Below are 26,843 nucleotides of genomic sequence, written 5' to 3' on the forward strand. Positions count from 1 at the left end.
TGTTCTTAGGTACTTGAGTAAATCTACTTTACTACTATCTAGCCTACTACAGGTGATTACCTCTTAAGACCACTATCTGTTGGTCTCTGTGTTTTAATGAAGGCAATAGATGATGTCATGTTAGGCTTCATCATTAATCTTATATAGTGATATCTTTAGGTGATTATTAATAATTCGGAGTGCAGTGAAAAATGTTACGGTGTGTACACAAATTGTGCCCTTTTCTTCATGGTATCCGTATAATACTATAAGGTTCTGGGGAAACTCTTAAATATGGATGAAATCTTTGCCAGAAAAAAGGCCTTCAAATATTTGCTCCTGCATTAACCACATCCTCTTCACTAGGGGGCGCTGTGTCCGGCCTGCTCAGTCGAACATCCCGTTATTCCTCATCTTCACCCGGGCAGCCAGAGGCTTCACATCCGGGCGGCTCTATCGCTCCTCTTCAATCCAGTCGCAATCCGCTTGCCTTCCCTGCGCTCTCGACCGGGGAGGTGTGTGGCTGCAGAAGAAACCTCCAAATCCCGGACCCTCCGTCGGTGTCTGGTACCGGGCCCCTGAGGCGCTGCTTCCCCGCACAGCTGGTCTCACATGACGCGGGCTCCGCCGATGGTGGTGCACGGCGCCGAGCGCTCACAGTCGGTGCGACATCTCCGTGCTGAAGTAGCATCGCTGGCTAACGTTAGCTAACAACATCGATCTCTCTGCTGCTCCACCCCCCCCCTCTCCCTCCGGTCAACCCCCGGATCCGATCCGTCACATCAACAGTTGATTGATAGCTAACACTAGAACACCGAGAGCACCCCCCCCTCCTCGACCGTCCTTCGGCTATAGCGTAAAAAGCCCACCGGTTACCTCCCCTAACGTTTTGGATTTAGGGCCCGCAACGACAGTTGGAGTTTTAACCCGTGATATTCAGATCACCGACCCCCTTTCCTCTTCCACTGTGGCCTTTTAGGGGTCCGTTTCCTCTCTACCTCAACATCCCTATGCCTCCCGCCCCTTTGTGTAGCTAACCTCAGCTGCGACTCGGATCAGCCCCCCTTCCGAGCCCCACTGACATCGGCTCTGCTGCTTCTGACAATCCGACCAAGGAGCGCTGCTTGGCGGGCACGTCATTGCATCGAGCAGCGGACAACCACGGTTCCCTCCCTCCCTTTACTCTCAGTCCGGCTGCACATGGAAGTTGCTGGCTGACCTATTCCAATTCACACCCACACAGTCAGCAAATCCAGTTACCGGTTTACCCCAGATTCCCCCCCTCCAGTTGGTCCGTGATCCCCCGACCCCAGCAGATCTCCGTGACAGACGCCCCACAGCGCCCGAGCCACGGGTCTCGTCATGCCGGGTCCGGTGGCCGGTAGCAAGTCCCGTGTGTACGCAGACGTCAATACGCTGAAGAGCCGGGAGTACTGGGATTACGAGGCCCACGTACCCAACTGGAAGTGAGGACATTTCTGTTCAGGTTGCTCTAATTGCATGCATGTCATGTCTGACCAGAGGTCTCTGTTTGCATGTGTTGAAGAAGAAGAGGGAACGTGTGGCAGATGGGTGTCTATTATCATTATTATCATTATTATTATTATTATTATCATACTACATCTAGCTGTGAAGGTATGAAGACACTATAATAGTACAGTCTCCCAGCCATTGCCCTGCTGCTTTGCACTGTCTTGACACTTTCCTCCCCCTTACCTCCATCTATGTCCCTATGTCCACCCTGTCTGTTGACTTGAATAACATCTGTCTAAAGATCATAACCAGAAATCCCTTAATTCCCCAAGGCTGGGCTTCATCGCAGTGACAAGAACACTTAGCAACAGCTCTTACACTGACTTCATTGCATGCTGACGCTAAAAAAATATTTTTCTCTTTCTCACACAAGCTGCACTGTTTCTCGGTCTGCCCCTATAGCAACCAGGAGGACTACCAGCTGGTTCGTAAACTGGGCAGAGGGAAGTACAGTGAAGTGTTCGAGGCCATTAACATCACCAACAATGAGAAGGTGGTGGTCAAGATCCTGAAGGTGGGCAGTTAGATCTCCTAAAACTAAATGCTGAATGGCAATGTCCTGAGTGTGTGGTTTAGAGGCCTCCACTTGAAATTGAGTAAAATATATAAATGTCACTGTATAATGGGGCATGGGAGTGCTGATTATATTTTTGATTAATCAACTAATTGTTTGGTCTATAAAACGTCAGGACACAGTGACGCTTTTCCATCATCTTTTCCTAGAGCCCCAAGTGATGTCATCAGATGTCTGGTCCTAAAATCCAAATATGTTCAATTTAATATAATTCAATATTAAACTGAAAAAAGAAGTGCATTCTCACATTTGACAACCTACAGCCATCAAATGTTCTGCTAGAGAAATCACCTGAACAAAGAATTGACCATCAAAATGGTTTAATAGCAGTTTAATTTTCTGTAGATGGACTAATCCTTACCTGAGGTCAGTCCATAATGAAAATAATTGTTATTTGCAGCCCTGGAACCCAGTGGGAAAATGAAAAAGTTAGTGTTGAGCTTCTGCCCAGTCTGCCTGGCAAATATTTATAGATTTATTTATGGATTTATTGATCAATTAGTCATTTTTCTGTCCTCCATAATGAACACAGTAAAGCTTTCTGTCCATGCAGAGAACACCAGTGTTATAATCATAATCATATATTTAATTAAATTTTTTATTTATTTGTAGAGCACATTTAAGCAACAGGGCAATTCAATAATGGATTATGCAGAGGAATCAATTCATAAATAAAGACATTAGTCCATTATTGTTTTGCCTCATTCTGATGCGGTGGTTAAAATGACTTTACCTCAGACTTCCTGCTGCATCAGCATCTGTTGAGCTGTTGCACCAGAGATCATATGTCTTTAAAGGCACTCTCAGCAACGTCACGCCTGTTTTAGGCTTCATTTGTTGTCACAGTCAGCAAACATTACCTCACTATCCGCGAGCTGCCTGTCCCCTGAACACACTGTAAAAAACATCTCACTATACACGAGCTGCCTGTCCCCTGAACACACTGTAAAAAACATCTGAACACACTGTAAAAAACATCTCACTATACGCGAGCTGCCTGTCCCCTGAACACACTGTAAAAAACATCTGAACACACTGTAAAAAACATCTCACTATACGCGAGCTGAGGAGGAGGCAGGGGCAAGCTAGTCTCGTTTTGTTTGAAAATACTTTGAACGTGAACAAGAAGTAACGTCACCCAACATTTCTTAGAGCACCTTTTAATAAAAGTAAGACAGGTAATGTTTGGAGCTGGTGTCATGTGTTTTCGGAAACACATCTGAGTGTACTGTCCAGCTGTCATTTGACAAGGTTATGACTACAGCCCTAGTCACGCTTTGCCCTCCTCCAAAGCTCTCTGGAGGAGGGTCTGGCTACTCCACATAGGATTCAGGGATGGGAGGAAAACGTGCAACAGCATGTGAAAAAACAACGTTTTCCAGGCCAAAAAGAACGTAAATCGCGCGATAAAAAAATGGACGCCGTTTAAATGGGTTTGTGTTAACGTCGTTAACGCGTTTAACTGACAGCACTAAATCATACACATCAAAGGCTGTCACTTGAATGGTGTTTTGAGCTAGCCATAGCAATCAAACAACCACAGATAGCAACTTCTGTTATTGATTGTAATGAGAAAAGTTTATTAGTTCTTGGATTTAACAAATTTTAGTAAGGAATGTTTTGCCGTGAACCGTTTAAATCTGAGCATGTGCTACTCACATCTGCACTCGACCAGAGCCGGTCTGACTCGACTCTCATCGGGTATGACACGTTAAGCTGTTAACCTTTTTAAATCTGACCCTGTGCGACTCAAATCTAGACTCTCCTCACATTGGGCAGTGACAGTCCTAAGCACCAGAGAAAATAGGCTCAGAAGGAACTTGTTTTGGTGGAACATGTGTACGTTCAAATGTTGCTTTAGTCGTGCGAGAGAAAATTCAGACTGGACAGATAGTCTAGCTAGCTGTCTGGATTTACCCTGCAGAGATCTGAGATAAGGTTAACTATAGTCCTCAGAAATCCACCGTTTTTAATTAACAGTTTAAATTCCAACACAAAGGAAGCCCAAGGCAACGCATATCAGGCTTACATGAGTGAAATCAGATTTTCCGGTGGCAACGGAGCACTGTCCGTATTTGTCTAGCCCGGCTGATGTCTTGTATAAATGTCCTTGTGTATTGTTGTTTTAGTTGTCTAAATTTGTTTAGTCCATATCGATGTCCCGTACAAATGTCTGTCCCGACGTGCTCTACCCATGTTTTATGTTTCTGCAGAACAGGAACCTAAGTCCGAGTCCTTAAACCGAGTCAGGCCCGTTTTACATTGTAATGTATTGTTACTTTTAACTTTCCTGTAGAATGAATGAATGAACGATTGAAATCCCGGATATAATAATTAAGGAAATAGACTACTACCACCCCAACCTCTGTGTCACTCAGTGCTACGTCACACGTTTTGTTGCTCTGATTGGTTGTAGGTCTACCTAATTGCATCCAGCAGCATTTTGGTCTGCGTCGTTGCAAATGGAAAAATAAACTGAGAGGTTCAAGACTAATACGCATGTGCAAATAAGTTTGGCCACGCCAGGGTAGCCAGTGTCAAATTATCCGTCAGTCATTTAAATGTAAACATCGACCTGCCGCCCACACTAAAGGTCTTCGTATAAAAAGATTGACAGAGTGGAATGCAGCAGCGACACGGCACGCAGAGTCAGCAGGTTCAAGATCAGGGGTCAGAAATAGCACATGGACATCTCTTGATATACTTCTTTTCATCTTCTGTCTTGTACCCTAAGACATCTCTTTTAAATCACTGTCTTTGTTTGCCTTGCTTTTTTTTTTTCCTTCTGGAGTTAGCCGGTCAAGAAGAAGAAGATCAAGCGAGAGATCAAGATCCTGGAGAACCTGCGAGGGGGAACCAACATCATCCGACTAGTGGACACAGTCAAAGACCCAGTGGTAGGCTCGCTAATGGTGTGTCTGTCCTTTTTTTATTTTTTTTTAAACAAAGGAAATGAATGGGGAGTGTTGGACATCTTACATGTTAGGAATACGGGTAGAAGTTAACAAGTAATCAATTTAAAATATGCAAACCTCACTGCATGGGACTGACTGGGATCATTCTTTTATGTTTAAAGTTAACTTGAGGATATAACTACACATCACATCTAAAAGGGGGTGGGGGGGAGATTGCCTACCAACCCACAAACTCTAAAGTAAGACAACAGAAACAGGTGGTTAGAAAAGTATTATTATATTCAGTTTTTGGACAGTTAGCGTGAACTCAAGCTGCAGCGACTGGCTATCAAGCGTGATGATTTTACTATATGTCAAATTGGGGTCCAGTTCACTTCCAGCAAGTAATTGGTTAATCCTCATGTTTCATCGGGTCAAATTGACCTGTTTTCCTATATCTGTGTTCTTTTTCAACTACCCAATTGTAATTACCCAAAATAACATGATTGATTCCACATGCTCTTTGGCAAGTACAAATCTCTACTTTCATTAATTTTGGGGTGTCCTATTTAATTTTATAGCATTTGAAAAAAATTGAAGTAGTTTTAAAATAGTATTGATTAAAAGTTGACATATTCCAGTCTGTGATTATCCATCAACATACATTCCTTTAATTTTAGTCGAAATAATTCCTAATTTCTGCTAAAATATTAGGTATAGTTTTATTTTTTTATTGACCATAAATTCCAAAAATAACTGTAAAACGGAAGTTAATAGTGTTTAAAATGTCAAAAAAGTGACCAACATTGGGGGGGGAAAAGCATCTAAAGTGATGAAAAAATGGACAAAAACGTAAAAAAAAGTTAAAAACTTTGTTAAAAAGCCTCAACAAAAGTTTTGATTTTCAATTTGGACAAAGACAACACAAGGGTTAATCAGGGGACTGAATCAACGAGCTATATGCTGCTCTGTTTTTATTCTTGTTTTTGACTGATTTTATCTCACTGCCACTCCCCGTCCCTCTCTGTCTCTGTGGTGGCTGTACAGTCCAGAACTCCAGCGCTTGTCTTTGAATGCATCAATAACACAGACTTCAAGGTACAATGATCACCTTCTCTTCTGCATGCTTGTGGGGGGGTGGGGGGTGCTTTCTGGTCTCTGACGTCACATTGAGTGTTTTCTGCTATCGCTGTGTGATCACGCGTCAGTGTCGTAATCATTAGCGGGCATCAAAAGCTTTTCCCTTGAACTGAATTTCAAATGTGAGGCTGAAATCCTGATCTTTGTTTTTCCCTGCAGGAGTTGTACCAGAAGTTGACAGATTACGATATCCGATTCTATATGTATGAACTACTGAAGGTGAGACTGTTTATTTTTTTTATTTTTTAATGTTGAATTTAATGAAATAGACATTTTCCCACTTAGTTTCAATTTTTCGCAAGGTTCATGGGAATTCAAAAGACGGTGTACACATATTTAAATCTTTGTCTGCTCTGATGTTACTTGTGCGTGTGAATGTGTCTGCCAGGCTCTGGACTATTGTCACAGTATGGGAATCATGCACCGTGACGTCAAACCCCACAATGTGATGATCGACCACCAATTGAGAAAGGTAGGTGGTTCACCCAATATAGTCAGTTTCTGATTTTCTTCACACTCCCACACACTGAGCATTATTTCAGCCTGCTATTTCAGCCTCTCTCTCGCTGTTTATTTTCTCCCTGGCTCTTCCATCCTTACAATCCTTCTCTTTTATACTCTTCCCACATTTAAAAATAAGTTTGGATACTACTGTCCCAGTAATATGTTTGAGTACAGTCGGAGTGAGATCCTTAAAATAACAGCAGATGTAATTTCAGTCTAAGTAAATGTTTGTTCTGTTGCTCTCTTTCTATTAATCGCTACAACACAATTCAATCTGTATCCAATTCATGAAAATTGTCTCTATTCTGATCTTCTGACAAAGAAATGCCATGTGATCACAAATAAGCACTAGCTGTGATGGCGGAACAGACAAAGTAAAGAGCGCCACCTATAGAAGGTTTGTCAATTAAGAAAGAAGAGGAAAGCCGAGCAAGGACTGTAGCCATAACCGCTGTCTGTTACTACAAGTGCCAGTGGGCGTGCCTCTTGCTGTGGCTGTAGCTAATGGCTATTGCAGTAGCTGTAACATCAGATGTGGCTTTTGTTTCTTCTAAGACCAACGATGGATACATACAAGACCCTGGCCAGCAGGGGGCAGCAGGTTAAAACTGATGTGAATTAATCCCACAGAATATTATACCACACACACAGGTTATATAGAAGTTAAACCTATTCAATGGTCACTGTGAAGTTCAATGAGGATAAATTGTGTGTTTCCATAGCTACGCCTTATAGACTGGGGTTTGGCAGAGTTCTATCACCCATCCCAGGAGTACAACGTCAGAGTGGCCTCTCGGTACTTCAAAGGGCCCGAACTCCTGGTGGACTACCAGGTAACACGCACACACCACACCACACCACACCACACCACACACACACACAGAACCAGCTCACATTTAAACACCCTTTAGACATACTTAACCTTTTGTATCGCTCTCACATTTACACACAAAGACAGACACACAACACGTACATTTTGTACAACGTTGACCGTCACACACCTTTGAGAAAATGTTGTCAGCACACATGGATAATTCTGATGTCTGTGTCTCATCATCGGCAGTGCTGTTTGATGATTTTGTGTTTCAGATGTATGATTACAGTCTTGACATGTGGAGCTTGGGCTGTATGCTGGCCAGTATGATATTTCAGAAAGAGCCCTTCTTCCACGGACAAGACAACTATGACCAGGTGCGTCTGACACACGTGCTGCTCCTACACACCATTGAAAACCGCAGAATGTTTATGTCAAGAGGAGGCAGATAAGTCACAGTCATTGATTGCAAATTTTATAAATGCATAACTGAAAAACACAAGAAAATAGATCAAAACGTCTGTTGGCTTGCTTCTCAGCACACACAGAGCTTCCTGTGTCTCTGTTTGACACAATGTCCCGATCATGTAATGGAGACTAACTGTATTTGTATCCTAAGCCCTTTATCGGATGTTGTCTGGGGTGCCTCACTCTAAAGTGTCAACTGTAGTTAACAGGAAGAGGGCTCTGCCATTCAGCACAAACAGAACTTGTTCTTAGAGAGTTTCTCACAAAAGAGTGGAAGGTGTGACAAATGGAAAGAGGGATAATAAATGCAGGTTGATGAGGGAGAAGGAAGGGAAACAAGTGAAACTAACAACAACATAGATTTAACATGGAGACTAACAATTGTCTTGACCTTTGCAAATGGTTGATGAATAAAAGCATCAGCCATAATGTGACAAAGATTTCTTTTATATTTCAAAGTGGTCCACAGAGTTTGAACCCCAGTGTGTTGTGTTGTTTTTTTTTTAGTTGGTGCGAATTGCTAAGGTCCTGGGGACAGACGAGCTGTTTGGCTATTTGCGTAAATACCACATTGAACTGGACCCACGCTTCAAAGACCTGCTGGGACAGTAAGTCCACTCTCACTTTGCCTCCGGGGTTCCCATCACACTCCACTTATAGTGTCGTACAGCAGCTGATCAGGAGCCAAATGTAGCGTAGAAGCTAATCAGAATACATGCTAAAAATTTCCCTAGGGGCAGTAAAGTAAGTTGGTGCGAATCCTAAAATATTTTATATTTTAAGTACTGCATATGCCATCCCCTGACTTGCACTCAACCCCAAAAAATAGTTGTCAGGAAATCATTTAACACCTCTGCTGATAAAAAAAAAGACTCACAACATGGCATTTGAAATTATTCTTACAGGGTAATTGTAAAGGAGAATTCTGGCCAAATAACTTACATTGTAGCTTGTTTGGCTTCTGCCGACTGCAGCGATTTTGCTTATTACTGGACCAATTTCAGAGATTGTTGTCAGTCAATTATACACAAAAACATGGCTAAAACATAGGGTTTGGGGCAAACCTTTACCAACAAAAAAAGAAGTTTCTGCTGAGGTCAGTGATACCTCAAACAAGACTCTATCTTGAAAGTTTCAAAAGCCATACAGGGGGCGTGGCCCGTGGTACATGGGCGTGGTTAAAGTATAGGGGCTGGCTTAGTATCACAAATAGACCACATATTCTAAGGTTCATTTAAATTGGATGATGTTTGTCATATAACGCTGATTTCCTGTTGCTAGCGGGGGGCGCCATGACCAAAAGTCAATATTGGTCTGTAGATGTCCTCAGGCCTGGACCCTTGTTGATTGTGGGAAATTTCAAGCAGATATGACAATGTACACTGTAGTTACAGCAACTTTCTCCTTCATTGCTAAACACTCAAAATGGCCGCCACGCCCACACCTTTTGAACAACTTTTTATCTTTAAGGTGTTGTGATGGTACAGACCAAATTTGGAAATCCATTGGATGAAATCTCTAGGAGGAGTTTATTAAAGTATAGCACCTTGACTTTTAGGTCTACTTCCAGTTGCCACTAGGTGGCGTAATGACTTTGAGTCAATATCTGCCTTTGTATGACCTCAGTGTTGGAGTCTTATGAATCCTAAAAGGTTTTGAGCCAATTGGATGATGTACACTAGAGTTACACCTACATGGCGAAAACGCACAAAATGGCCGCCACGCCACAGCCATGCCCTATGACGAAAGGTCTTTCTTTTGATAAATATTAATCTTTAACGTCTTAAGATGGCACAGACCAAATTTGAAGTTGATCGGATGAAATCTCTAGGAGGAGTTTGTTAAAGTACGACATGGCCAAAATCGCACTAATTTTGAACTTTCACTCAAAATGGCAGACCTCCTGTTGGGTTTAGGGTGTGGCCCCAATGAGCTTTTTTGTACGTCTTGACATTCTACATATGTGTACCCAGTTTTATTAATTTACGTTAAACATACTGCAGGGGCTTAATTAATATTTTTTTTACTATGTAGGGGGCGCTAGGTTTGTTGCTTGGGGTGGGTGAGAGGGTGAGAGTATGACAGTGCAGGAGGTCATTGAGAGATTTGTAGTTGATAAGGAGGATTTTGAACTGGATTCTGTGTTGGATGGGGAACCAGTGGAGGTCTAGGAGGACTGGAGGGATGTGGTCTCTGGTGTTGTGAGATAGTTTTTTGAGGAATTTGGTGGGTGAGCCTTACAGAATGCCGTTGCAGTTGTCCAGTCTTGATATGATCAATGCGTGGATGAGAAGGAAAGGGAGGGACCAAGGCAGGCAACAATCTTAAGAAGAAGAATGCAGATTTTTGCAATGGGGTTGATGTGGTACCTGAAGGAGAGGGTTTGGTCAAAGATAACATGAGGTTGCAGATTGTTTGTGCATGCACGGGGAGAGATTTTGGCAGGATTTGATGAGCGTTTTTTGGACTGATGATGAGGATTTCAGATTTGTCGCTGTTGAGTTTGAGGTAGTTAGCCTGCATCCATGCTTTAATTTCTGCAAGGCGGTTTGTGAGGGTGGAGTAGGTGCAGCAGTGATGGATTTCGTGGAGATGTAGAGCTGGGTGTCATCAGTAGGAAAGCAGTGGTTAACCCTTATGTTGTCCTCGGGTCAAATTTACCCGTTTTCCTATATCAGTGTTCTTTTTAACCCTCATGTTGTCCTCGGGTGAAATTGACCTGTTTTCCTATATCAATGTTCTTTTAATAACCCAAAATAACATGAATGATTCCACACAACGCTCTTTGGCAATTACAAATCTCTACTTTCATTAATTTCGCAGGGTCATATTCAATTTTATAGCGTTTGAAAAACAAATTGAAGTGGTTTTGAAATAGTATTGAGTAAAAGTTGACATATTCCAGTCGGTGATTACCCATCAACATACATTCCTTTAATTTTAGTCTAAATAATTACTAATTTCTGCTTTTCTAACTCAACCATTAGGTATTATTTCCTATAAATGAAGTTTATTGACCATTAATTCCAAAAATAAAAAGAAAAGGGACAAAAACGTAAAAAAAAGTTAAAAACATTGATAAAAAGCGTCAACAAAAGTCTTGATATTCAATTTTGACGGGAAGACAACACAAGGGTGTTACACAATGTTAACAGCTGACGTGTTGCACTGGCGATAACGTTTATACCAGGCAAAACTTCTTCCCCCCTATTGGACATACGGGTGCAAAATGATCTCTCCATCGCATTTCGTCCACGGTAACAAGCTGCAAATCACCCTGTGACAGGTGTCTTTAGACTATAATTGTACCAACAAAATCCATAGTCGTTGCATCCATAGTCATCAGTAGAAATGGGGTCATTGGTGGGGTATGATGTGACCAAGGGGGGGGGAGCATGTACAGGAGGAAGAGGAGTGGACCCAGCACTCTACCTTGGAGGACTCCCTGTGAGACTAGAGCAGGATTTGTTGATGCTTTTGAAGTGGTGGGAGTAGGAGAGGTATGATTTGAACCAGGCAAGGGCAGTCACAGACTCTTAAAGCTACTGTTGAGTTTTCCTTCTCATCAAAACATCTTTGAAGCCTAACACACCTTTTGAATGCAATTCCCTACTGATACTCAGCTAGCTATTTTTTTATATGTTACATTTTTTAATGCTTTTTTTTTTTTTTTGCCACCGACTGTTGACCAGTGGTTCAGTGCGAGACTGCAGAAATGTGTATCCTCTTCACCAACGTGCTCCTGTGCATACACATGGGTCCTTTTGGTGCATACTGGTACCTACTATTCAAAACATTGCTCTCTAGCACCACAGTTGGTCAAAAACTGCACAGTGTGCCTTTCAGTTCTGTGTTGCTGCTGTGTCAATAGAAAAGGCCTCTGCTGCTTCTTTTGCTCACAGCTCAGCTGTTTTAATAAATGTGTGTGTGTGTGTGTGCGTGTCTGCCTGCAGGCAGAGCAGGAAGCGCTGGGAACAGTTTGTGCAGACGGAGAACCAGCACTTGGTGAGTCCTGAAGCCCTGGACCTGCTGGACAAGCTGCTACGCTACGACCACCAACAGAGACTGACTGCCACAGAGGCCATGGAGCACCCCTACTTCTGTAAGCATGACCCACACATGTACACACACAGTTCACACAGTTCACACAGCTCACACAGGCAACACATATTGGGATGCAGTGAGATTGACATACTTGCTGGCTGAAGCACTAGCTGAACTGAAGTTTGGTCGTAGTTTGGAGTGTAAAGTCAACACTAAATGCTACGTTGCTGTGGCAAATTCTATCCCTGGTGAATACAGCGTAACATCACACATGTGTTGGTTGTGAATACTGAGCGTTCAGGTCATTATCATCATGAATGTAAACACGCAGGAAGTGTGTAACATTTGGTCCTACCATTATTCTATCATTCCTTCATAATAACAGGTCTACTGCCCATTTGGCGTCTCTTTTAAATGCTAACCCTAACTAGCATTAACTGAAGGTTATAGCGAATTCTGAAGTGTTCCTCTCTCCTTCTACAGACCCAGTAATAAAGGAGCAGTCTCTGTCAAATTCTGACAACAACATGGTATCCAGTGGCACCACTACAGCGCGATGAAACACAGGTAAACACTCGGTGCGTACTGTGTGTGGATTATTTAGATTTTTTTAAAGATACAAAAGTTCAACATAATTTAAATGATAAAATAATTTCACAATATACAGGTGGTAGGCGGTATCTGTCTCACACACACTTCCATTAAGTGTGCATGGATTGTTTTACGACAGGTCAGCTGCCGTAAGTCAGTTTTATGGCAACAAGTAAACAGGAGAGCTGCCTTTTTTAGTTTTTTTGCTAAAAATCACAATAATGTTCAGGCCTACTTGAATTTGGTTTATATTCCTTGGTTAATACTTGTAGAGACATCATAGAATTAAATGAACTTGAAACGTGCAGAATGTTTTAGCTTTTCTGGGTTAGAACACAGCTCGAAATAGGCTACCGAAAAGGAAAAAAATATGAAGTATCTGCACTCGAGTGAAAATGGTTACAGAGCAGCTATTCTCTCCCATAGCACATAATAAGTCGTGGTGGATGAATGGGTCGGATTTACAGCTTACACGCTGGAAAGAGAGGTTTGAGTCTCAACAAGAATTTAATTTTACTCGTAGTTAACGTTGATATATTTATAGTTGACGGAGAATCAAGGCAGAGTTGCTGACAGATTGCCGCTCACTTTGGCAGCTTCTCACTGGGTGCCGAACAAGTCCTGCTCGCTTGCCACTGTCCTGGCACCTGGCACAGACTTGCCACTGAGGTGCCAGTGCCACTCTGAAGATGGCGGTCTTGCTGCTTTTTTTCTCCTCATACTGTCTCTTGTGTTCTCTTTCTCTCTGCAGACGTGGAAGAAGAAGTTTGTTACCTCAGCTTTGTACCCGGTTGTGACAGTAACTTTGACAAGTGTACAGTGACAATGGAACAAAGTAACTCTGACCAGTTACACACTGACAGATAAGGCAAATGGATTACACACATCTGTACACACATACACACATTGATGCAAGCACACCTCTATACAAACACACAGGCAGACATGTATACATAACACCCTTCTCCTCTGTATCAGTCTGCGATTGGCTTGTCCTGGTTCCCTGTCCAGCAGCCTGACCAATGAGCTTGAAGCTGCTCCCCCATCGTCCCCCAAATCGTCTTTTTCCTCCCAGCTCAGTGTCATGTAGGTCAAAAATGGACAAACTATTTTTAAAGACAATTCAGTCGCTCCTCCTCTCTTTGTCGTCTTTCCTTTGTCATATCCCCTCTTTGTTTGCATCAGCATGGAGAATGAACAGGAGCGTGAGCCTGTACAAGTCCCAACCACCTCCACCCCTCCCGACCTGATCATCCATCTGTCTGTCTGCCCCCCCCCATACCCATACCACCATCCCCCATCCACCTTCCCCATCATGTACCCAAACAGACAGACAGATCTCTTAGCACTACTCCAGTTCTGAAAGTGGCATGGTGGACTCTCTCTAGATAGAATGATGATGATAATAATAATAATAATATTAATGAAAAATAAATGATTTTTATTTAGATGAAGTCTGCCTGTGTCAAGAGTGAATTATTGCTCGTTACTTCTCTGTAAGTGTGGGACATCTTTTTGATTTCAGGTGATCTTGAAGGTGATGAAAGTGTGTCTTATGATTAGGAGTAATACAAAGTCTGTGGAAAGAGTCATACAGGATCCGGCTGCGGTTTCTAACTAAAACTGTGATTAAATTTTTATTATGGGAAATGTATCGTCCAGTGTTTTTGGAGCTTGACCCATACTAAAAATCAGATGAATCATGTTGACTTCTGCTGCTTCAGTTTTTCTTTTTTTAAATCTGTCCACCAACTTTACGGAAGTGCAATATTAAATAGTTGAAGTGTGCATTTGTGTGGAAGTATAGTCTCTATCTGATTTCTAAACTCAATGCAGCTTCCAATTTGTTCTGTTATTTTCCATTGGTGTCTTTTTTCTACCATCTCGGTTTAAATATTTCCCACTCGCACAGATGCGTGCCACCCTTAGTCAATTTGTTTCCGCTGCAGAGGTGGACATCAGGAATCACTTTATTCAGTTCAAGCATTTGTAGTCACTGACTAATTAGTTAGTTTACGCCCCAGAGTGGTTTATTATTGTGACGTGTGTCTTTTATTTTGTCCATCCTATTTATATGAATGCGGATAGGCTCAATAACAGAAACACCTCTACGTAAATGTACTGTTCTTATATATAGAGTTTTCTAGTCTCAAAGACTATTCTAAGCACTTTTAAATAGTACAGGAACCATTCACTGAACATTATAACCTTCATTAAGGTAGGATGTATTTCAGAACTGTTGCATTAGTCTAGGTGTACCTAATAAACGTTTGTACAAGCAACTGAATGTATACATAAAGCCCAAGAAAATAGCCAATTTGGCTGTTTTGACAGTGAACGTTCAAAAAACAGACAAATAATTTACACAGGATAAAAATTACGATGTGTGCAAAGTTACTTTTTATTTAAGATGTCTATAACAGTGGGAATGAAGGAGTATTTGTGTTTTTCTTGGCTAGAGGACTTAATAGCAGCGGCCTGATGGAAGTAAGTGGAAAGAGTTATGCAGGGGGTGAGTGGGAGCTTTTGTAATGTGATTGGCTTTTATTTCAACTGCTTGGGTGTGAAGTACTGATACTGGAGTTTGGGTTTGTCCATTTATTTTAACTGCTTGATTAATGCTCTGGGAAAGCTTAGATTTATTCTTAACAGTGATGAAATTGAACCAGGATGAAATGTTGAAAGTGGGTATGATTTGTACACCCCTGTTAAAATGTCCTTTCTTACATCAAATCCTGTGAGTTTCCTCAGCGGGAACAGGCTTTGTGCCTTCCTGTATTCTGAGTCAGTGTGTTGGGAGAAAGACAGAAGGCTGTCTATCTCTATGCCCAGGTACATAAATGCCACAGCCTGCCCATTCACCCTCAGGGGTTCAGAAAGACGGTGGCGGTGGCTCTTTAGTCTTGCCGACCTGTAACCTCTACCCTGATTCATACCTACGGTAACCCACACTGAACACTAAACCTTAAACTAAAGCGCTCCATGACATTAACTTCTGCCAAGCTGACAGTAAGACAACACCTGCGCTCTGTTATGACATAAGACACATCCTCCTTAATGGGAGAGGTGGACACACCAATTAGCTGAACTGTGTAGGTGAGGGTGTGAGTAAGAAAGCTGAGCTTTAATTGTGTAAAGCTGCTACAACATGTTTGCTCTTTCTGTTTGCTACTTCCACAGACACTGGATAAGTAGTCAACCTAGCAACACCAAATGTAAGTCTAAAAAAGAGCCAGCCATTTTGTTTAGAAGTTGGTGGTGACCAAAACAAAGCTTAAACATGACAACACGAATGTTGAACTTATTCACCAGGTAGACTCTGACATCTCTCCACTTGTGCATGAATAGGTCCTGAGCATGTGTGTGTATTTCAGGTCTGTGTGTAGTGATTACTAACAAACAGAGTGTGAATTGTAATTTCCCCACTGGGGATCAATAAACAGTATAAATTATTATAAATTAGACACAACCACAACTCCAAATGAATACTAATGTTGCTCTGTAACTACCGGGTGTGTAAACAACTGTTTGCTAAATATTTTACTACATCAACTTTGAAAGGTGATAATACAGTGCATTCAGACCCCTTTAATTTTTCACATTTTGTTATGCTAAAATGCTTATTTAAATAAAAAATGTGCCTCATCAATCTGCACTAAATACCCTATATTGACAAAGGGGAAACTAGTAATAGTTTTTGCAAATTGATTTTAAAACAAAAAAACAACTGAAATATCACAAGGACATAAGGATCCCTTAACTCAGTACTTTGTTGAAGCACCTTTGGCAGTGATTACAGTCTTCAGTCTTCTTGGGCATATTGCTACAAGCATTACACACCTTTGGAGATTTTCTGCCATTCTTCTCTATAAATCTTCACAAGCTCTGTCAGGTTGGATTCTTGTTGGTGCATTGAAGTTCTTGGGGGACGATAGGAAAATGCATGAATCAATGTGCACATCTATATATCTGAAAATGGTCCCCGCCAGTGTGACAGATAGCAGTGCTGCTGTTTAGTTGTACCACCTTTGATAATTTAACCTTGTATTCAATTATTTAGTGTATGTGGTCAGAAACACCAAATTAATTTGAATTGTACTTGATTGAATCATATAAGCACCAATATGTTTAAATTTTGGACTTTCTTATTCTACTATAATAATTTTTTTTATCACATCTCTGCCTATTTAAGCATTGCAACCTATACGGTGTAAGTTATGATTAATTAAAATGTACAACAGCTGTCTTAAACAGGTCACTGTGTGTGTGTGTGTATGTGAGAGAACAAGGAGTCAGGTTGTAGAAAACAGGAAGCCAAAGCTCTGGTTTCCATACAAGGAGGTGATACTTCATGCCCACATGCACACAAATGGTGTGTGTGCATGTGAGCTATAGTTTCCACGGTATTTAGTCAGCAGATGGGCAGTAATTGTGGGCAGTAAACAAAGCCGGTGACTTCTGAACATTGTGGTCCTTTTTCAAGCAGTAGGCCTTTTCTTAGGCCCACTTGATACTTATACTTACATGGCTCTGTGTACATTATTACAACATTGTTTGCTAAAATGGTGTTTCATCTGCATTGCAATGTTGCTCTTAAAGGTCCTCAAATATTAAGATATAGTTAGAGTGCAAAGTTTGATATGTGAGCAAAATTGTCGGCCTGAATGACTACTGTCATAAAGTGCTTCAAATGGTTAGACAAAATCATCACCTCATCCCTCCCTGACTCACTGGACCCACTCCAATTTGCTTCCATGCCAAATAGATCAGCGGACAATGCCATCACCCTGGCCTTTCACTCTGCCCTCTCCCACCTGGACCAGAGGAACACATGCCATAGAGAGGCAAAATCCCTCCCCTTCTGGTGGATCACCATGGGACCTTATTTCAGAAAAATATGTTCGGTAGTGAACGTACCATGAATTAAAAATTTGCAAACATCACGTCTTGCTGAAGCCACGAGGTCTGTGTGTTTCTTAGTGTGACATAACATTACTAACACTAGCAACGGGTCTTGCTCGTTCTTTTGTTTCTTAGTTTATAGAAAGACTCTGGATGAAACCAAAGCCAAGCAGCAAGCAAGGTGATGTAAATTCGGCGAGGTAAGACGTGTAGTTTACTGAGTGGTTTCACACAAAACGTGGTAATATGACACACAAAAAATGGGATTAAAAAATGAGTTGTGTCTCCCTCATTCATCACCGTACATCTAAAATAAGGTCCAATGGGGTCCACCTGTAGGGACTTGGTCTCTCTGTCATGCCCTCCAAGTTCGTCATCAAGCTCAGAGACCTGGCACTCTGAACTCAGCCCTCTGTGATTGGCTCCTGAGCTTTCTGACGGACAAACGCAAAGCTATTTTTTGATCCCCAGTGGGGAAAATTACAATTTACACCCTGTTTGTTAGTAATTGCCACTTACACCCAATACACACACACAATCAGGACCTATTCATGCACAAATGGAGAGATATCAGAGTGAGTGGGCTGCCAGCTGGACCAGTGCCCTCAGCAGTTGGGGGAGGGTAAAGTTCCTTGCTCAAGAGCCCCTGGCAGTGCCCAGGAGGTGAACTGGCATCTCTCCAGCTACCGCTCCACACTTTATCATTTGGTCTGTATGGGGACTTGAACCAGCAACCCTCTGGTTCCCAACTCAACTCCCTATGGACTGAGCTACTGCCACCCCAAAAGGGTTGATAGGCACCAACACAATCCCTGTGCCTCTCAGGGCTGAGTCCTTAGCCCTCTCCAGTCTGTGTGGCCACCCACGGTTCCAACACTATCATTATGTTTGATGACACGACCGTCATCGGCCTGATCCCTGATAGCGACGAGACAGGACAAAAACATCGATCTCAAAGTCCGCAAAACTAAGGAGCATATAGTGGACTACAGAAAGCATTAGGTAGAAGGACACACCCCCATCTCCATTAACGGGACTACAGTGGAGAGAGTCAGCTGTTACCTCTGAGTGCACATCAGTGAGGACCTCAACTGGACTCACCACATGGACACTATCCCTAAGACAGTGAGACAAGGGCTCTTCTTCCTTAACAGGCTGAGGAAGTTCACCATGCACTCCAGGATACTCTGCATCTTCTACAGGTGCACCACTGAGAGTATCCCAGTCTTGCATTGCAGGCACATACCAGATGTCAGGCTTTATTCCAGCAATGTACATCTGTTGAGAGTATCCTGACCGGCTGCATCACCGCCTGGTATGGCAGTTGCACCGCCCTCAATCGCAAGGCTCTACTAGGATGGAGCTGCCATCCATGGAGTACTACTACACCCAGCGGTGCAGGAAGAAGGCCAACAGGATTTCATCATCAACAATAATCTAATCGTTTGTTGAAAAAGGGTAACCACCCTTCTGAAAAGGGGTAACTAATCATTTGTTACCCTTCTGACAAAGGGTAACTAATCATTTGTTACTCTTTCAAAAACAGTAAATATTCATTAACTACCCTTTTATGTGTACCTTATTGTAACGTGTTACCATTTTGATTAACACTCACGCTTTTGTTTTCCACGGGTGGATGTACAGCAGATGACCGACCTGCTGGCAGCAGACTTAGGTCTGATTACCTTGATTAACAGCTACTAACGTTAATCAAAACAGTTTGCAGTTATCAGTTTAGGCTATCATTATTTATTTGTTATTTAAACATCCAAATTGAATCTGCCCATAACGTCATGGGCTACCCCAAGTTGTAGTTGACTTTTCACCACTGAATAGCACCGTTGTTATTTTGCAGTAACGTTAGCTGTAGGTTATTTTTGTATAGTTATCACCTAATCATACGTTGTTCTGGTTTATGTACTTACCTTTCTGAGACTGTTTGGTGATTAACGTTATAAACGTTAGCCATTTTTAGCCATTAGATTCTTCGCTATTGCAAAGCTAACGTTAAGTGTTCAAATTCAAATGGCAGGAAAGATAACACGATAATAATAATATAATAATATTAATATTAATAAAATACTACATCAAGAATAGTGTGTTTCACTGATTAGCCACAAAAAAGTAAAACATAATTTTTTACAAAAAAATTCTAGTTAGTGTGGACTTTACACCAGTGTAACTATGATGAACCTTACGTCTCTGTGGGGAAACCCAACATCGACAGAACTTTAGTATCACACTAACTAGTTTTAACGTATTGTTTAGTGTGGACTTTACACCCAAACTTAAGATAGAACTTACGCACAGCTGGTGCAACAGGCTGCTGGTGTCGTGCGTGACTAGTCAAGCCAAGTCACCTTCATAGCCATGAAGTACAATTATTCTGTATTGTATCAAATGTTTGGATCAAATTAAAGAAGGGAAAATTATCTTTGTGTGGTTAAAAATCTGTAGTGCATTCCTTCTTGGTGACAGAAATTAAACTTGGCAGCAAGGTGGTGTTGCCCCACAGCAAGAGGGTTCTGGGTTCAAATCCGCTGGCCAGCTCGGGCCCTTCTGTGTGGAGTTTGAGTGGCATGTGGCTCAGACTGAAGTAAGAGTCGGCCCTCAACCACAAGACGGGCGGTTCTGTCCCGACCTTCTCTGGGCACATGTCAAAGTGTCTTTGAGCAAGACACTCAACCCCAATGTGTTCCCAGGGTGCTGTGTTTGTATGTGTCCACTTAAGATGGTTTAAATGCAGGGATTGAATTTCACTGCATTGTACAGTCAGTTGTATATGATGATTAAAAATAAAGTTGGTTTTGCTTGCTGAGTTCTTCTTCCCACAGTGCAAAGCCATACAGGAGCGTGAATGGTCCTGTTCAGACCTTGGGTGAGTGGCGTGAGACAGGGTTGTCTAATCACAAGTGGACAGCTCTAATTACACCCAAGACACATTGAGGACACATTGGCCCCATTTCTACCTGATATGAGTATGTGTCTTCACACCTGGCAGGAGAATGTGTCTCCAAATGAAACTTGAGAGACCACTTGTGATCAGATCTCACTTCTATGCAAATATACACGTACATCATTTGCGTTTACACATACAGCTAGTTTATACTTTGTAACATGTAAACATGAAAGAATGCATTTTACTTCACACTTTACAAACTTCATTGCACCAACTTTAGTGTTAAACAGTCAATCTACACAATTATTTCACATGGTTTCTATCTCTGAGTTTACCTTACAGGACATAGATCAATGTGATTGCTTAAACTGTGCCAACATACTACTATATTTAACTTTGCGTATGAGTAACTTTCTTTTAAAAAGGTGTCTGTGGATGCCTGGGAAGCTCACCTGGTAGAGCAGGTGCCCACATACAGAGGTTTACTTCTTGACGCAGCGGCTGCAGGTTGACTCCGCCCTTGCTGCATGTCATTCCCCCTTTCATGTCCTCAGCTGTCCTATACCAATAAAGGCTTAAATTTCCCTAAAATAATAATGTTAAAGAAAAAAAACATTTTTTTTCAAATCTTTTTTGTCCCTAAGCCAAATGGCTGTGGAATGTTCTAATTTTACCAGCCCTGAGCAGATAAGCATTGGGGTTTTCTTGGCTGGTGAGTGAAATCTACCAGCCACGTGCATATTTTACCAGCATTTGGCATGTTGGTGTTAATTTTGAACCCTCTGTGACAACTTTGTATTTTGAAAGTCTTAGGGCTCTAGATTTATAACAAATGCATTTTTTAACATTCATTTTGCTTTGAGGGATAGGGCATCAGGGCACTATTAGCGAAATTTGAACTAAATCCAAAAAACAGGTGAAAAACGACATGAGCTGTTTTATTCTGCACTCTTCCGCCTGTGGCATGAGTCAATATATTGATACATTTCAGCTCCTTTTGCTGTGTAAAATATTTTTGTTAGAATGTTTGAAGGTAACATATCAAAATTATGAAAAAAACTTGGGTATTTTTTGTAAAGGGAATCTTAAAAGAAAGCGTTAAACTCTTAATGAATAATGCCTGCATACTTTTTAAAACTGTTGATTTTTATTGATGAATATTGAATGTTAAGTTTAGTTTGAAGTAAAAACTTTTTAACATTGATTCATACAGCTTTATTGCACTTTTGAGAAAAAAATTCACAAAAACATCACTGCATGCAAAAAATAAAGGGAACAGCTGCCATTTCCTTTATTTAGAAATAATTTGGTAGTTAATTTTCTAATTAATTGGTAATACCTGTTCAGTATGTTTAATAAATAAATTATAATAACTACTAAAAACTCTAAACTACTAAAGTAGTCTTGGTTTTATCAATACAAGACATTAAAACGCAGCAAACGTGCAATAAAATAAACAAAGTCTCGTGGAGAGGAGGAGGATAAGAGGAGCAGGCAGGCGGACAGAATTTCACTTCTCAATTCCGCAAGAGGATGCGAGGGTAAAGTGATGTCAGTCCTGGATTTGGAGACTGAAGGGGGCCAAAAAGTTAAATACAAACAATGACAGGAGTTTATAAAAGTCCCACTCTGGTGAGCAACCACAAAAAACACCGTCTTTCAAAAAAATCTCGCCCTGTCCTGATCAAATCAAGCGAACATCGTCCTCCAACATCCAGTCATACGGCTAAATGTCCAAATTGTTATTGTCTGAATGAACTTTTCATTGGAGGGTTTGATGATCTCCCATGTCACTGTGAGAGTTGTAAATTGGTGGGTAGTTTGCAGTCTGCCAGGATGTGTGGGTCAGCTAACACGTTTTATACTGCGTTTTTGTCTGAGACAGCTTGGGGCGCATTTCTTCTCCGACTTGGTGCCAGGCGACGCAGGGGCCGGAGCTGCAGAACCCTGCTTCCTGTGCAGAGAGAGAAACCAGACACAGAGGCATAGAAATGAGAGGAGGAAGTGGGATTGAGTGTTGGTTCTGGCAGTGACATGACAGTATTCAATAATTAACTGCAGACTCCTGTGGCCTCTGTGATGGAACCACCTGCTGTGATCACATGGTCTGGGCCAGCCAAGACCAGCACAAACAGGCTGGTTATTATCCTTCCTCAATACATCAATAATGTAAAAACAGTAATCAGCTTGATGGATGGATGGATGCATAACTCGCCACGCTTGTCAACTCAAGCCATTACTCCTGAAGAATCAATTCTTGGTCACACTGCAAGACAGATTAAAACACAGTACATACATAGCACAATACATAGTGTACATTACGTCTACTGATCTCTATTGTACGTTCATAATTAGTCCCAAACACAGAGTTTGTTAATAACTTCCCGGTAGAAAGCTCCTGCATCTCCTAGGCCTACATACAATTTACCGGTGCTGAGCAAAAGGGAACGAAGAACAACTGGATATTTTCATCTCATTCATGCATTGTTGATACATACAGGTCCAGATTGGCTAATCAGGAGCACTGGGAGAATTCCGGGTGGGCCGGTCTAGTTCAGGCTCTGGATTAAAATCATAGTATTTCAAAATACTATACAGAATTTCAAAACCGGCCATCGTTCGGAACTACAAAGTCGTATTTTAGGAAAACAGTTAACCAAAACGTGTTTCTGAAAACCTTTTAAGCGAGAAATAGACCATGCAGTTGGTGAATCTATCTTCATTACAAAGGTCAGTTTAACAGATTTTTAACCCGCTCAAATTCCCCCCATGGAGTGATTTTCCTTTTGTTATGTATTGTAATCTATCCAGATGGTCATCTGCTGTCATTTAAGTCACCACCCATAACTCAATGAGCATCTTTGTATTTCTCCTTCATCTTTTTTTAACTCTACTGCTAGTTGGGTAAACATGAGGTTTTTTTATTATGTCCATGTATATTATTTAACACCAGAATCACATTATTCACTCTAAGAACCAGAATAATAAGGCGACCGGACCTTCTGGTCTTCTTTCTTTTCTTATGAGCCTGCTCGACCAGGGGCCACAGTTTGTTCCTGCATTCTCTCAGAGTGTGTCAGGTCCTCGGTGTTACACAGATTCAGCTTCTTCATCACTTCAGAATTGCATGAGTACTTCCAAATCTTGAACCTTAAGGTACACATGTTAGAATTTATTATGATCGGACATGGTGTCTTGCTACTCTGGGACACCCATCTCTGTGTACTGTGTCAACCAAGAATCAGCAGGTACAATCGGACTCATTATCTTTATGACTTCTTCTCTTACAGCTTCGTTGACTCTTTCAGGGAGGTTGATGAGATGCATATTCCATCTTCTACTGTAGCGTTTGCCTTCTTCGGTTTTCTCTTTTAGTTCTTCAGTGCTCTTATCTTGCCTTTTCACCTTGTCTTCCGTCTCCTTTGCTTGAAAACCAAGGCTTTCATCTCTTCTTTTACCACAGTGATATCTTCAGAGTTTTTATATATCCGCTGTTCAAAGACAGAGAAGCGCTCCTTCAGCTCAAAAATGGCTTTGAGCATGTCAGCGTTAGAAACCTTGCTCTTAACTTTGTTGGCACATACTTTCTTTGGGTTTGGACTATCAACCGGAGAATCAGGAAGAGGCGAACGCAAACCTAAAAAGGCGTCTTCTGGGTCCACCTCCATTATCAGTCCCCCTTTTATGCCTTTTTTGTATCTTTCTTTGTCATTGTGGTCCACAAGCCCCGTGTTATTAGCTTGGTATGCTAGGTACCTGATCGGTCTTTGCAAGGGTGATTTTTGGCCGTCAAAGTTCTTAAATTGGTAGTTAACCCTTACTTGTCGGTGCGTCTCTCAAAATAGTCCAGCAAGTTGCATAATAGATGTCCTTATTATATAGCTAGGGATGAGCGAGTACAGCATTATCTGTATCTGTTTACCACATGAATTATCTGTATCCGGATCCGTACTGGGACTGGGCGGGGCCTAAACCGGAAGTGGACAGATTTAACCCGGAAGTGAGTCAGGTTGTCTTGAAATGGGCGGGGCTTTAACCGGTATGTTATTTAAGCATGCAATTGATATGAGTTGATCCAAAAATTGTTATATTTATTGCTGATTAGAAAACTATTTACATGACAGCATCGAGCTTCAGATCAATGGTGTTGTCATGGTAACAAACAAACTATATACAGAACGTTTTGCAACAATGAATACAACACATGCGGTTGCAATTATGAAGTAAAATGTAATGAACAAGAGTTTTCATACTCAGTATAACTTTCTTTTTTTAACATTTAATTTTCTTATGATCAGTGTGATTTTTTTTATTTCTTTTATTTCCACACAAGGTGTGTGTGTGTGTGTGTGTGTGTGTGTGTGTGTGTGTGTGTGTGTGTGTGTGAGTAAGAGAAAGACACAGAGAGAGAGGGGGCGGGGGTCAGCTGACAGTAAAAAAAAAAATCTCCGATGGCAGAGACGCAACGGGAGTCACATTTAAACCAAGCAGCATGTCTGAAACCCACGTTCACCAGAAATCTACTGGTTACTATGTAAGGACTACAAACCCCACGTTCACCAGAAATCTACTGGTTACTATGTACGTACTACAAACCGAAGTTGAAAACAAACCTGAAGCTGAAGAAACCCTAAACGGGGGTTGGGGGGCGCTGTGATTATCACAGAGCGCTGCGCGGCCAGTTGAGGAGTTGTATTTAATCCGAGCACTGATATTGACTCATATTACTCGTATAATGCTTGTACTCGTACCAGATACTCGTTTCAGCCGGGTACTCGGATCACCCCTACATATAACATAAGTACTTAGCTAGTGTTGCAGAGCTTAGAACATGTAAATCACCACGGTTGCCATCTTGTGTGACCTCTCAAAAAAGGGGACAATTTATAAAAAAGAGATCTAGAAAGTGACACGGCCAGATTAACTTTTTCATTAAAACTGGCGCGTGTGAGACGCCAAATGAAGACGATGAGATGGGTAAGCTAAGCCAGTTAGGAGCAGTGCAGGATGCTAGCGGTCTTGCTAAACGAACAGCAGCAGCCACTAGTCTTGTTGCTAACAGTGACAATGAAAGGCCAGTAACGTTACCAAGCACCAGCTATGAGCCCATAACTCCAGAGTGGGAAGGTCACTTTAGCGTTGCTCATTGACTAAACATAATAAGAGTCTATATGAAAAATGCCCTGGGATAATTAATTTTAGAGGATGAAGCCAAATGACTTTGGTGATCACCTACTGGCGCTGACAGCAGATCAAAATGTTCACTTGTCCAGTAAAAAATATCTCAACATCTACATGAAGAATTACCTCAAATCTTATTCCAGACATTCATGTTCTGCAAAGACTTTTCCTGCAGCACCACCAGCAGGTTCACATTTGAGTACGTTTGGGACCAGAGACCTGCCAAACTAACGACATTACCATCAGCTTCAGCTGTGCTTTGTGTTTAGCACTAATAAACAAATCTTAGCATGCTAACATTCTACGTTAATTTGGTCAACACGGTAAACATTACACCTGCTAAAAATTAGCATGTTAGCATTGTCATTATGAGCATGTTGGCATGCTTACTTTTATATTTAGCTCAAAGCACTGCTGGGCCTAAGAACAGCCTCACAGAGCTGCTAGCATGAAGGAAGACTCTTATGCCTCATTTCCACTGCATGGTTCGGCTTGACTTGACTCAAGTCACGTTTTTTGGTATTAGTTACTTTTCTCACTCTGTTTCCACTGCAGATGGTACCCCCACAGTGTAGGCCGAGAGTCTCAGCTGATCGCTATAGCTAAGAAGCGTGAAGTCGTGAAATCATCTTAATGCAACACTTGCTGAATCATTTCATCAGCAACTAAAAAGAGGAAACATTGTCAATTGTATGGTTTTTCCATTCTGTCATTTAAAAAAATCTGGCTCAAATAAAAGAATTGCGGTCGCTATTGACGGTAGCTTGGCTATTTCAAAATGCCGGGTTAGGGCAGGAAGTCGCGCAAGTGCCAAGTGATTTAATTCCACCTTCTAGTATCGGCCCAGTTGTCTGGGACCTTGACGGCGATGGTACCAAAAAAGTACCAATTGCTGTCCACAGTTTTTGCCCGTGGAAAACCAAACAATGAGCAAGTCGAGTGGAGTAGAGCTGTGGAAATGCAGCATTAGTCTTGTTTAGTGACAAAAAGGCGACAGTGGCGAAACACATGGTTGTTAGACACAAGAGAGGGGAGAATCAGCAGTGAATGACGGTACAGCATGGAGACAGTGGGATTTTATGACGACACTAAGCACTTTGTATTAACATTTTCTATGTAGAGTTGTTTCTCACCTAGCAGCAGCAGCAGCTGCAGCCTCTCTCTTCCTGACCTGCTTCATTATCATCAGCATGCGACAGATCTGTCTCAGGGTCATCTTTGGAGCGTGGCATGCCAGGCGGGGCCGAGGGGTCCAGCGAGGGCCCCTGTATGTGAGGAGTGACAGATAGTTGCCCTGTATGGGTCCTTTCCCAAACAGCT

General features: G+C 41.8%; 1 protein-coding gene and 1 long non-coding RNA gene across 4 annotated transcripts in view; one reads left to right on the forward strand and one right to left on the reverse strand.

Annotated features, from left to right (window-relative positions):
* The window catches only part of LOC116691164 (uncharacterized), a 631,246-nt gene that overhangs the window by 517,556 nt on the left and 86,847 nt on the right, over nt 1-26,843 (reverse strand). The gene's annotated exons all lie outside the window — the stretch shown is intronic.
* LOC116691157 (casein kinase II subunit alpha') lies at nt 384-13,403 on the forward strand. 3 transcript variants are annotated; one of them, XM_032518535.1, is made up of 12 exons: nt 385-1,445; nt 1,915-2,026; nt 4,882-4,983; nt 6,028-6,078; nt 6,280-6,339; nt 6,509-6,592; nt 7,347-7,457; nt 7,714-7,815; nt 8,414-8,514; nt 11,860-12,008; nt 12,434-12,524; nt 13,290-13,403. In XM_032518535.1, exons 1-11 carry the CDS (start codon nt 1,342-1,344, stop codon nt 12,508-12,510), a joined length of 1,053 nt encoding a protein of 350 aa, XP_032374426.1. In that variant the 5' UTR covers nt 385-1,341; the 3' UTR covers nt 12,511-12,524; nt 13,290-13,403. The 3 variants fall into 3 exon arrangements, with proteins under 3 accessions (XP_032374428.1, XP_032374426.1, XP_032374425.1); XM_032518534.1 differs by having other exon boundaries at nt 386-1,445; nt 12,434-12,517; nt 13,293-13,403; XM_032518537.1 differs by lacking the exon at nt 6,028-6,078 and having other exon boundaries at nt 384-1,445; nt 12,434-12,517; nt 13,293-13,403.

Source organism: Etheostoma spectabile, chromosome 6 (genome assembly GCF_008692095.1).
Source record: "Etheostoma spectabile isolate EspeVRDwgs_2016 chromosome 6, UIUC_Espe_1.0, whole genome shotgun sequence".
Lineage (NCBI taxonomy): Eukaryota > Metazoa > Chordata > Actinopteri > Perciformes > Percidae > Etheostoma > Etheostoma spectabile.

What these genes read in the sequence shown, in the direction of transcription:
- LOC116691157 (XM_032518535.1), top strand. Translation starts at nt 1,342, where the DNA reads ATGCCGGGTCCGGTGGCCGGTAGCAAGTCCCGTGTGTACGCAGACGTC. An exon ending in ACACAGTCAAAGACCCAGTG is followed by an intron (nt 4,984 to 6,027) that starts GTAGGCTCGCTA and finishes GTGGCTGTACAG; the next exon opens with TCCAGAACTCCAGCGCTTGT. An exon ending in ATATGTATGAACTACTGAAG is followed by an intron (nt 6,340 to 6,508) that starts GTGAGACTGTTT and finishes TGTGTCTGCCAG; the next exon opens with GCTCTGGACTATTGTCACAG.